Source organism: Geotrypetes seraphini, chromosome 2 (genome assembly GCF_902459505.1).
Source record: "Geotrypetes seraphini chromosome 2, aGeoSer1.1, whole genome shotgun sequence".
Lineage (NCBI taxonomy): Eukaryota > Metazoa > Chordata > Amphibia > Gymnophiona > Dermophiidae > Geotrypetes > Geotrypetes seraphini.
Window position 1 is genome coordinate 196,449,122 of NC_047085.1, and position 13,090 is coordinate 196,462,211.

The 13,090-nt window shown below is 46.6% G+C and overlaps 1 protein-coding gene across 2 annotated transcripts in view; it reads left to right on the plus strand.

Annotated features, from left to right (window-relative positions):
- The window catches only part of MCUR1 (mitochondrial calcium uniporter regulator 1), a 119,885-nt gene that overhangs the window by 79,042 nt on the left and 27,753 nt on the right, over positions 1-13,090 (plus strand). For both annotated transcript variants that reach the window (XM_033934624.1, XM_033934626.1), the window contains exon 7: positions 11,283-11,336. In XM_033934624.1, the coding sequence (XP_033790515.1) occupies positions 11,283-11,336 (54 nt within the window). The remainder of the gene's footprint in view (positions 1-11,282; positions 11,337-13,090) is intronic.

Genomic DNA, 13,090 nt, shown 5'->3' on the forward strand with positions numbered 1-13,090 from the left:
CTTCCCAAACCATGCAAACAGAAGCTCAGGAAACAAATTATGGATCTCTTAGTGATGCCAAATCCCACGACTTGGCATCATCTCAAGGTGATGGGGTCGATGATGGTGACATTAAGTTTTTCCATAAAGCAAAAAATATGATCATGTTACCCCTTACAATCCAACTCATAAACTTCTTGTAATCCCTTCCATACGTGAAATCTTATACGACTCTACACAGAAGTCAATCTTCTCTATCATGGCTCCGACTCTCTGGAATATGATGCCTAATGAACTCAGACAAGAGTCGTCTCTCTCATTATTCAAATTCAAACTTTTTTGTTTCACGACGCTTTTGATACAGATTAACTCTTTCCTACTGTATGATGCAAAATAGAAGAGACCCACCCTACTGTTTTTACCATCCCAACTCTTTGTACCCCAATTTTATTGTAACTTTATTTCCCTTCCCCAGCTTCCTCACACGTTTTCCCCATTTGTCTAGTCTATTCCCTCCTTTATATTTTAAGATTATATTTTTCTTTTGGTTTAACTTCTATTACTTTTGTTGTTTTATTCTCTGTAAACTGTCTAGAGATACTAGGAATAGATGATATAACAAAAATTAATAATCTTGGAAGTGATTCCATGGGCAAGAGTGCATATTCATCCCCTCAGGACTCCCTTCTGTCCCAGTAGTCTCCTCAGAGACATTCCCTCCAACTTCAGCTTCCCTGGACAGGGATAGTGAGGACCAGCTTATGCTGGTGGCTTCAGATAGACTCCTTTGCCAAGAGCAGGCCTCTGCGAATATCCTGTGGGTGCTTCTAACAACTGATGCCTGCTTTTTCGGCTGAAGGTCCCATTGCGATGGTCAACCAGTGCAGGGCTAGTAGTCTCCCCATCAGAGGAAATGGTCCATAAACTGGCTGGAACTGAGACCTATTTGACTGGCATTACCGTCAGTGGAAAAATACCTAGAAGGCAAAGCAACAGGGTCTTCTCAGATAATGCCACGGTAGTGGCCTTTGTAAAGCAAACTGGCATGGGGGCACCAGGAGTGCGCCATTACGCATGGATACTCAGAGGTTGTTCCAGTGGGAGGAAGTTCATCTTCAGATGCTCTCCACAACCCAGGTGGCGGGAGTAGAGAATGTTTATCCAGATTTTCTCAGATGTCAGATCTTGGATCCAGGAAAATGGACACTGTCTCAAAGAGTTTTTGACCTCATTCTGTGATGCTGGGGAAGACCAGCAATAGATTTGATGGTCTCAGCCAAAAGCATGAAAGTGGAGCAATTCCACAACCACAGGGACAAGCTTGGAAGCACAGGTTTGAGTACGCTGATTCAACCATGGCTGGAAAACAGGTTGCTCTGTTTTTCTACCATGGCCCACGGTGGGGGCAACTCACCCGGAGCTAGTGGTTCTAGTAGTCCCAGATTGGTGTTGCTGACCATTGTATTTGGATCTAGTATGTCTTCAAAGGGACTGAAGCATCAAGCTGCCAATTCATACAGGTCTCCTCAGGGACCAGTGCCCATGGAGATCCCAGATCGCTTTGGTCTTACAGCATGGCTCTTGAGCATGCAGCCTTAACACAAAACCGATATTCGGAAGTAGTCATTTCTACCGTTCTCCAGGCTAAGAAGCCTGTGAATGTCATAGCCTATGCTAAGGCCTGGAAAATCTTTTCTGTTTTTGAGCTCAAGTGGACAAAGTTATCGCTGGCATCTCATCCATATGTGACCAGATTTTTAAGGGGGCGCATGCTCAGGTTGCATACTCTAATATGTCAACCTGTTCCATCATGGATTCTTAATATCTTTTTGAAAGGCCTCAGTAAGCCTCTTCAAGAGGTGTCCCTTCTGGATCTCATAGTGAAGATAATCTGGTAGCAGCAAGAAAAGTCTCAGAATTGCAGGCATTGTGATGCAGGGAACCATATCCCAGGATCACAGAGGCTGGAGTTTACTTGTGCACAGAACCTTCCTTTCTACTGAAGGTTGTTTCAGCTTTTCACATAGAAACATAGAAAAAGCGGCAGAAAAGGGCTACAGCCCACCAAGTCTGCCCATTCCAAGTATCCCCCCCCCTGAATTTACTTCCTTAAAGATCCCACAAGAGTATCCCATTTATTCTTAAAATCCGTCACGCTGCTGGCCTTTACCACCTGGAGTGGTAGTCTGTTCCAATGATCCACCACTCTTTCGGTGAAGAAGTACTTCCTGGAGTCGCCGTGAAACTTCCCTCCCCTGACTTTCAGCGGATGTCCTCTGGTGGTCGAGGGACCCATGGGCCAGAAGATATCATCTTCTGACTCGATGCGTCCCGTAATGTATTTATACGTTTCGATCATATCTCCCCGTTCTCTTCTTTCCTCGAGTGAGTACAGTCGCAACTTCTGTAGTCTTTCACCATACGGGAGATCCTTGAGCCCCACAACCATCCTGGTGGCCGTTCGCTGAACCGACTCGATCCTTAGCACGTCCTTTCGGTAGTGTGGTCTCCAAAACTGAGACACAGTACTCCAAGTGCGGCCTCACCATGGCTTTGTACAACGGCATCATAACTTCAGGTCTCCTGCTGACGAAACCTCTGCGGATACACCCCAATATTTGTCTTGCCTTGGAGGAAGCCTTCTCCACTTGATTGGCAACTTTCATGTCTTCACTAATGATCACTCCTAGATCGCGTTCCTCCGTGGTCCTAACCAAGGTCTCGCCATTTAGTACATAAGCTCTACGCGGGTTTCTCTTGCCCAAGTGCATTATCTTGCATTTCTTAGCATTGAAGCCTAGCTGCCAAGTATTTGACCATTGTTCCAGCAGCAGTAGGTCGTGTGTCATATTATCAGGTAATGAGCTTTTGCCTACTATGTTGCAAAGTTTGGCGTCGTCGGTGAATAGTGATACCCTTCCTCTAAGTCCTTGTGTCATATCCCTTATGAATAAGTTGAATAGAATTGGGCCCAGGACCGATCCCTGCGGCACTCCACTGATCACGTCCGACGCTTCAGATGGGGTACCATTCACCACCACCTTCTGACGTCTGCCGTTCAGCCAATCCCCAATCCATGTAGTTAGAATGTCTCCTAATCCTATCGATTTTAGCTTGTTCAGTAATCTTCGATGAGGGACGCTATCAAATGCTTTGCTGAAGTCCAAATATACGTCTAGTGACTCTCCGGCGTCCAGTTGTCTAGTAACGCCGGAGAGTCACTAGACGTGGTATATTTGGACTTCAGCAAAGCATTTGATAGCGTCCCTCATCGAAGATTACTGAACAAGCGAAAATCGATAGGATTAGGAGACATTCTAACTACATGGATTGGGGATTGGCTGAACGGCAGACGTCAGAAGGTGGTGGTGAAGTTTGTTTACCCGCTTTTCATTCTATGAGTTTGGCTAAGCAAGATAAGAGTCTGGACATATGTAGAGTTTTACTTCACTATCTGGAAAAAAATCAATGACTTTCGCCTTACTGGTTGTCTTTTTGTTCTAACCAGTAAGTCAAGAAGAGGCAGACCAGCTTCCAAGGCATCTATTGCCAGATGGATTTGCATAGCAATTTCATCGACATATATTGGTTGTGGCAAAACAGCCATTGATTTCTCTTAAAGCTCATTCAACTAGAAGTGCGGTATCTTCGTGGGTAGAGATTCGAGCAGTTCTGCCCAAAGAGATCTGTAGAGCAGCTACTTGGTCTATTCTCTATACCTTTATAAGATTTTACAAAGTAGACATGGTGGCTTGGAAGAACACCACTTTTGGGTCCTTGGCTTTGTAGGCAGGCTCATCTGGCCCATCCTAGACATCTGACACTCCTTTGGTATGTCATCTTTTGTACAGACTTCTATGTTTATGTAAAAGAATGGAAAATTAGGTTCTTACCTGGATAATCTTCTTTCTATTAATACACATAGAAGTCTGCACAGCCCACCCTGTGAGTGTGTCTTCTACACGTCTGCTTGGCACCTCAGACAGTCCATAGTCCAGAAATGGAGATCTTCTATCAGTTGGATGAAAGTGTAATTATTAATGGTAAATAAAGTGATGAGTTGAGTTTTTGAGCTTCATATGCATTCATGTTAGTTGCACACAACAAGGTGACTTGTGTTGTACACCCGCATTGCAAGTTTATCTTAACTATTCTTTTCATAAGTTACAGAACAGAAATGTACTGTTTCACTATGAAAACTCCTCATACTCCTCTTTCTCAGTTCTTCTGTTGTAGTGGTGATCGACTGCTTTGGTACAAACTGAAGAGGGCACTACATCCCACTGGGGAAAGAGGTGGAATAGAAAAGATGTGATTGATATTCTTCTGCAACAACTCGCAACCAGGGGATATTCACCTATCGTACAGACTGTGTATTAACAGAAAGAAGATTATCCATGTATGAACCTAATCTTCCATTCAACTGGTAACCATTGGTGGTCCTTGAGCAGAAGCATCCTATGCACAAATTACAGAGCAGACAGATGGCATAATTTTGTAGGGTTTGACATTTGTTCAGAAAGGAATGAGAGAACGAGAATAAACAATGGTGAGTCTAGTCATAAAAAAGGCAAGTAAGAGAGAATGAAAGAAATTATGATCAAACAAATTACAGACCATAGGTAGTTGGTGCAATGTGAAGAATCCTGCTTTACATAGAGCAAAAGGATTACTGATGATCAAAAATAATTTCCAGATAACAAAATGATTCAATGACAACGAGTTGTTCTCCTGTATAACTCCTCACATGCAAACTTACCCCCCCCCCTTTTTACTAAACCGCAATTGTGGTTATTAGCACAGGGAGCTGCACTGAATGATTTGCGTTGCTCCCAACAGTCATAGGAACTCTAGAAATGCATTCAGCGTGGCTCCCTCCACTAATAACCGCTGTTGCGGTTTAGTAAAAGGGGGGTTAATGAAGTGTTTTACCTATAATCTCCTAGAGGTGATAGTAAACATGGTAGAAATTAGATACTTGTATATTGTCTTATTGGAGAAGACTGCTGTATCATTATACAACCGAGCTGGTAGCTTGCATAGGAAAGAAATGACCTAGAAGTCAGGGAAAAATCAGGTCCCTTGCATTATAGTCTTAGCTCTGTATTAACCTCACCTGCTTGAATGTTGCAGGAATGCTTTTTCTTTCCCTTTATAAACATTATAGGCTATGTAGACAAACCAAATATTGACAATTATGAGCAGTAGAATGGTACTGTTCGGGGGGTCACGTGATGCGTCGGACCTAGGCAGACGCGTGTCTAGGAGCTCTCTAGCCCACGGCCTTCAAAAGCCTGCTTCACTCCCGAGCCACGCCTCATTGCAGCGCTCCTGCCTGCTCGGAGATCTCTGCGGGGGGGGGTGCACGTGGGGAGCCGCCGGACAGCGCGCCTCAGCCCGGAATGCTGGTTAAATCGGCGAAAACGCCGAAGCATAAATCTGCTGCTCCTGTGCTCAAAATGGCGGCGTCGCCGACTCCTGCTTCTGCCCCAGCACAATGGGGCGAATGGGCCCTGGAAATCTCCCGAATGGTCACTGCAGCCCTGGAAGATAGGCTCCACAAGTTACAGTCGGCTATGGACTGTATAAATGAGAGATTTGAGACGCAAGCTGGCCGTATCGCAGCGGTGGAGCAGAGGGTGTCCGACAGTGAGGAGGCAGCGCTACAGGATCGCGCGAGTGTGGTTGCTACTGCAAGATCAGGTGGCAGCACTGATGGGCCGGTTGGATGACCAGGGAAAACCGTCAGCGACAAAATAATTTGAGAGTGGTGGGGCTGCCTGAGCTCAGGGCTGAATCAAGACCTTTATCACTTCTTCCAGGTTTGGCTCCCCACGCAGCTTGGCCTGGAGATTCCAGCAGCCAGTTTCATCTGTGAGCGAGGGCACTGCATGGGCCAGGCGGTTGTGGGGGATAACAACCGCTCGAGAGCTGCGATTGCTAGATACATCAATTGGAAAGAAAAGGAGCTCATCATGCAAGCCTTTCGGAAATCTGGTCGGCTAGAGTACGAAGGGAAAAAACTGTTGCTCTTCAATGATTACTCCTTGCACGTGGCCTCCCTTCGTAAGGAAATGGCGCCGCTCTGCTCCACGCTTCACCGTCGGGGAGTGAGGTTTGCGCTTGTGTATCCGGCTTCTCTCCGCATTTGGCGGGATGGGAGGCCACAAACCTTCACAGACAGAGCGGCTGCACAACACTTTATGGACTCTATTCCTGAGATCGTGGACGGCGGAGCCCCGGCGGCTGATCAGGGTGTTTAATGATAACTGACACCAGTCCTGCGGTCTCCCTGGAGGATTTTGCCTGCTTAAGTCTGTTTTTGGTTGCCCTGGGCAGTTGAGGACCCATCGCCTGACTTCTGTCGCCTCCTCTGGAGCTGCGTTGCCCTGATTGGATGAGCCCGGGCGTGGTACCCTGGCCTGGGCCCTGGCTGGGTTCCTGGTTCTGGAGGTTGGATTGTTCACTCCTGGTCGCAGGGGCTTTCGGTCCCACTTCATCCATTTACTTCCTTGTTGGACTTCAATTGGGTTGGACTGCTGGTGAGAGACACTTGGACCTCAGCGGTGGCTGATCTCTGTACCCGCGTAGGCAACAGTTGTCTATGTGGGAGGCTGTGGGTCTAAGAGAGCACGGACTTGGCCATTAGGTTGCTCCTGTTTTTTGGGAGTGCAGTTTTTTGTTCTTAGTTTTTTTCAGTTCTGTGGGGGGTGGGTTTGGGGGTCTTCGGAGATAGTCTGCTCTGGGGGAGGGGGTGGGGATGGTTGGGAATGTGGGGGGGTGGGGTCTGGGAGGGGGGTAGGGGGGTGATGTGTGTTCTGCATGCATGTTGGTATGTGTGGGGGGGTGTGCATAGGATGTGGGGGGATGGTTGGATGTTTTGTGCTGTGATCTCCTTGGGTGGGATTTGTTCTGCTCCGCCCCTGGGCATCTTCTGGGGTGCTTCTGTCCCTGGTACATCTAGATGGGAGGCCTAGCTGGGGGCTTTCCTATCTTTTCCAGCTGGTTGTTCCTTGCCTATTGTGTCTGGCAGCCCTTTTCCTCCATGACAAGTTGACTATAGCCACTTTCAATGTGGATGGGATCCACTCTCCTGTCAAGAGGAAAAAGGTTTTGTCCTGGTTCCGGAAGAGGGAACGGATATTGCTTTTGTACAAGAGCCCCCATTTGTCCCCGGCTGAACATCTTAAGCTTCGCAGGGAATGGGTGGGTGAGGTTTATTATTCATCCTTTGGCACCCGGAAAAGAGGGGTTGCAATACTCATTCATAAACAACTGCCTTTCCACCTTCATAAAGTTCTCCAGACCCAGAGGGCCGCTATGTTGTAGTTTTGGGGGAGTTTATGGGGCCATCAATTGGTTTATTCTGCAACTTGTATGCTCCTAATGTGTATAACCACAATTCTTTTCAGCTCTGCTGGCCAAGATAGCCATGTATCCTACTTACCAACCAGTAGTGGGAGGGGATTTCAATATTACTGTAGATCCTGCTTTGGATTGTAGCCCGCCCAAAGAGGGGACGAGGGAACCATGGAGCCAAGGGGGTACATTTTTGCTTAGCCAGTTGCAGCTGTTGGAACACTTGGAGGACTTTGCATCCGATGGAACGCACTTATACTTTGTTACTTCCCATCCCCATAATGTCTATACTCGGTTTAGACTACTGCTGATCTCTCCCTCTCTGCTCCACAGAGTGTCTGGGATTAATATTGAGGAAGCTCCTTTCTCGGATCATTCCCGGTTGTCATTGATCTTCAGTTTACACCGGAGTCGGGGTGAAAAGCATTGGAAATTTCCCGTGTTTCCCTTTATAGAGATCTAGATTTTCATAAATTTCTCAGGAGCAGTGGCTGGAATTTAGTTCTCACAATAATACCGATGATATCCACCCGTGACCATGTTGGGAGGCCTCCAAGGTGGTTTTGCGGGGGTTTATTATTGCTATCTTTCTCGCAAGCGGAATAAAATTGGATGCTGATTTATTGGCTTTATCGGGGGAAGTTTCGACACTTGAGGGTGCGTCACAGTATTTCCCTGTCTGAGGAGGATAGACTACGTCTGCTGACGGTACGTCGCCAGATTGATGCCATTTTAACGCAAGAGAGGCTTCCCGGGATATTTTTTTTCAACGGTATAAACTCTATTCTTGGGTGGGGTAAGACAGGGCGTTTGCTGGCTACTCTGGTCCGCCCTCCCCGTACTCGGCAGGTTATCTTGTCTATTCAAGATACGGCTGGTAATCGTTACACCCAGACGCAGCAGATTCAACAACAATTTGTCCACTTTTATGAATCCTTATATGTCAACCAACCGTTCTTGGAATCTGACAGGGATGCTTTTTTCCAGGGGCTTCAGCTTCCTAAACTGACAGTTGCTCAGGTGGAGCAGTTGAACGCGCCTATAAACCCCCGAGGAGGTGCAGCTTGGTATTAAGCAACTTAAGTTAACTAAAGCCCCTGGCCCTGATGGGTATGGTTCTGAGTATTACAAGATATTGTCGGATCAGATATCCCCTGCATTGGCGGCGGCGTTCAATGTGCTCTCCGAAGAGCGAGGTTTGGGGACCCCTAATATGGCCCACACTGTGCTTTTGCCTAAGCCTGGCAAGACGGGTGGGATCTTATCGACCTATTTCCCTCCTTAATCAGGACGCTAAACTTTTTGCTGCACTTTTGGCACGCAGATTGATATGCTTTTTTGCCGTTGTTGATTCATGAGGACCAGGCAGGATTTGTACCGGGCCGTTATGCATCGATGAATCTTGCCGGAGCTTTGATGGCCCTTCATTCCAGGCAGGGACTAGAGGGAGAATCGGCCATTGTGGGTTTGGACATGGAGAAAGCTTTTGATAGTATCTCCTGGCAATATCTTTTCTGGGTTTTGCGTCAGTTTGGGCATTGAGGTTCTCTTCTTCAGTGGATTAGTAGCTTATATATACGACTGCAGGCCCGACTTTTAGTCAATGGTCAGTTTACTGAACCGTTTGCTTTGGGACGGGGGCCGCGCCAGGGATGCCCGTTGTCCCTGCTACTTTTCGTATTGGCTATCGAGCCCCTGGCTGCTAGGTTTCATGACGACCCGACTCTTCAGGGCATTCGTCTTGGGGACAAGGAGAGTCGTATTAATCTTTTTGTGGATGACATTCTCCTTTATCTTGATCAACCCCGTTGGGACTTAGCGCGGGTCCTCGCTTTGGTTCGCTCTTTTGGAGATCTTTCCGGTTTGCGGGTTAATTGTGATAAATCTGAACTTCTTCCATTACGGTCCACTAAGGTGGAGCCCTGGCATGCGAGCCTCGAGATTCCGCCGGTGAAGGGGCCTATGCGTTATCTTGGTGTGTATTTAAGTCCGGACCCCAAAACTTCTGTACCAATCTAATGTGAACCCGTCATCTAGAGGCGATTCAGCGTTTGGGTGATACCTGGAGAGATCTTCCGCTGGGTGTTTGGGGTCGAGTGGCTTTGACTAAGATGGTGCTTTCTCCCTAAGATTCTGTATCCCTTGCAGGCAGTGCCTCTCTTGGGTTACTGCTAGGGAGGTGCGCCATCTTTCGGTCGATCGTTTCCTCTTTCATCTGGCGGCGTAAGCGAGCCAGGATTAGCTATGCCACTTTGTCTTTGGATAAATATAGGGGTGGGTTGAACCTTCGTGATCTTCGGTATTACAATGTCGCGGCTCTGTTTTCGTTTTATCCATGAGGGCTGGTCGGGCTGTTATAAATTCTCTCCCCAGGGTTGGGTAGAATCTTGGTGTGCCCCTCACTCGGTCCTGTCTCTTCTTCACGCTCCGTTGTCTTTCTTACCGGGGGGCCGGGGCTAAGTTTGCGTATCTTCTTCCCATGCGGCGTGCATGGCGGTGGTGGCGGAGTCGGCAGGGTAAAACGCCGGCAGCTTCCCTTTTGTTACAATTGTATGGGAATGTTAACTTTCCCCCGGGGAGTGGGCCATTCCTGGTTTCGGCAGTGGGAGCAGAGAGGGGGTAGAACTCTTCAGGACTTCCTCACAGTGGGGGGGGGGGGGTCAGTTTCCCACCTTTGCTCAGCTGCAAGCTCACTGGCACCTGCCCAGGACCCATTTTTGGGCTTACCTACAAGCCCGGCAATTACTATGCTTGGTTCTGTGGTCCCTTGGATGTTCAGTTTTTTCAAGTATCTCCAGCTTCTAACAAGTTAGCTACTTGGTACCGGATTCTGAAGATGCAATGGACTTGGGATCTATTGATCGATTGGCTTCCCGGTGGCAATCAGAGCTTGGCACTACCCTGGATCGTAGGGCATTTTTAGATCTTTTTGCCACTGTGCACTTCTTGGGGGGTTCCACAGATTTTCAGGAAATGCAATTTAAAATTCTGCATCGGGCTTATATTTCTCGGGCCCAGGGGGCTCGCATGGGCCTCTGGGAGGGAGCCGTTTGTACTAAATGTAATTGTTTTTTTGGGTACCCTCACGCACCATTTTTTGGAATGCCCTTCTTCGACCTTATGGCTGAGAGTTTTTCCATTTCTGGAACGCATTCTTCAGCGAGCTGTGCCCTGGTCTTATGATTTCCTGCTGTTGGGTGACCAACGAGATTTGATTGAGGGAGGGCTTACGCTCCCCCAACGCAGGGTCCTGTACATGGCTGTCTTGGTGGTCTATAAGCTCCTTTTGCAGCATTGGGTGGATGACTCGGTGGCCTCGTTTTCCGCAATGGCTCAACTCGCTTCGCTGAGGTGGGGCGGTAATGAGCTTCGCCGCGTTTCTAGAGTTGAGATTTTGGCCCCTCCCGCGGCTATCACGATTTATGGAAGCGGGCATTAACTGCCTATTCTAGCTCAGAGCCGGAGGAACTCGGACCCCCTTCCGTGATTATTACTTTTGGTGGGGCTGGTGCCTTGATTTTTTCTTTTGTTTTCTCACCGGGAGGGTAACGCTTGTGCATGTGAGTGTATGTGTATTTGGGTGTTTGGTGGTTTGGGGTGTTTGCGGTCTGCTTGTTGTGGTTTGAGGCCGAGTGTTTGAGATTTGTGAGTGTCTGCTTGGGGGGTTTTGTACTTCAAAACAAAAATGTCAATTGTGTTGGGCATCTGACCATTGGGTTCCTATTTTGTGACTCCTTTGCTGTTATGGGTTTCTAGAATTGGAATCTATGCTTGCTCTGTCTTGTTCTGCTTGTTGTACTCCTGGTTGTATGTTCCATTTGCAATTGCTAATAAAGATAATATATATTAAAAAAAAAAAGAAAGAATGGTACTGTTCAACTAGGAGAAAATATTGCTTCTAACAGTAACAAAAGGAATTTTTATGTTGTGCTTGTTTCCTTTAGTATGCAGAGAATGAAAGAAGACTGCTGAAAATAAGATCTGAAATAGTGGAATTGGTAAGAAATTTCAACATAAGAACCATGCCATTCTAATTTAGTTTCCAGTGCAATTAGGTGAGACATTCCTAGACAAGTGGGTAGTGTCCCCAGGGCTGCATGCCACCTGCAGAAGGAATCCAGTTCAGATTTTTATCTGTACGTCTGTACTTCATTGAGCTCCTTAGCTCCACCTAATCTAATCTAATCTAGTCTAGTCTTCAGTTTATATACTAGGTCATGTCTCATCAGAGCTCCACTCAGTTTACAAGAAATCAAGAGACTAGAATAAACAAAATAAGGAGAAATAAAAGATAATAAAAATTAGTTTAGTCTATCATAGAAGGAAATCTTGCAATGTTAACAATTAGTAGGTTCTGCAGGTAAGCTAATTAGATAGCAGGGTTTTTAAGGTTTTCCAAAATAACTGCAATTGGTCTATCATTCTAATAACACCAGGAAGTTCATTCCAAATCTCTACCAACTTGAAAACATAGGACTGACAAAGTTTCCCAGCTGATTTAATTCCCTTGAAAGAGGGAAACGATAATTTGTACTTCTGTGTGTTCCTCAAATAGCAGGTTATATAGGCATTCCAATGTAAGGGAATCAGAGGATCAAATATTCAATAAAGAAGTTTGAAAATATTACTTGCACATTTTTTCCCTTCTGCACATGTGCCTGCAGGAAGTGTGGTTCGTTCTGCTCTCCATATTTTATTATTTTATTCAGTGTTTTTAGTCTTTTTTTTTCTCTGGTGTCTTGTCGGGATTCTTGTGCTCGGAGCATTTCTTTCGCTTTTCCTGCATTGACAGAGTTAGAATATATTACACTAAATGAAAAGATAGATATAATAGGCATTTCTGAGACCTGGTAGAAGGAAGATAACCAATGGGACACACTCATATCAGGGTATAAGCTATATCGTAATAATAGGGTAGATAAAATTGGTGGAAGCATAGAGTTATATATTAAGGAAAGCCTTGAATCGAATGGACTGAAAATTCTACAGGAGCAGAACTAGAAATACACCTTGGAATTGAGGAGGATGCACTAAACGAAGGACAAGAACCGCCTTGACACCAAGGCAGAAGGATCCCATGGAGGAAACTCGCTGGAAGAAGAGGCAAAATTCCCACCAGCGCCTTGGGAGAGAAAAAACGAAAAGCACCCGTAAGACACTGATCTGCAACCACAGAGGAGGCTGAAAAAGGGAAATCTGCAATCCTGGTGGGGAGACTCAATCCTAAGACATGTGGACAGTCACATAGCAGGAGGGAGAGAGGATAGGCTGGTGACCTGCCCCATGGAGCAGGAACTAAGGACATCGCCGACAGAATCGATAGGATCCTGGAAGGAGCAGAGATGGAAGAGACGGCAGTGATAGTCCCACGTCGGGACAAAAATGATGTCACCAGGAGAGACTACAATAGGAATGCTCTTACCGAACAGTTCAAGATCTTGAGAAGGAAGCTGAAGATGAGGACTCAGAGGATAGCGTTCTCGGAGATCCTACCGAGGGCTGATGTGAAGAGGCAGACGGAACTACAATCAATAAATGAGTGGATGAGGAGATGGTGTGAAGAGGAGGGATTTCACTTTGTGAGGAACTGGACAACGTTTTGGGGGCAAGAACAAGCTCTTCAGGAGAGATGGACTACACTTGAGCACGGCGGGAACTAGGCTACTAGCAAACAACGTCAGGAAAGGAAATAGAGCAAGCTTTAACTAAGAAGAAGGGGAAAGCCGACAGTCGACCGGGTGTCGTGAGTCGG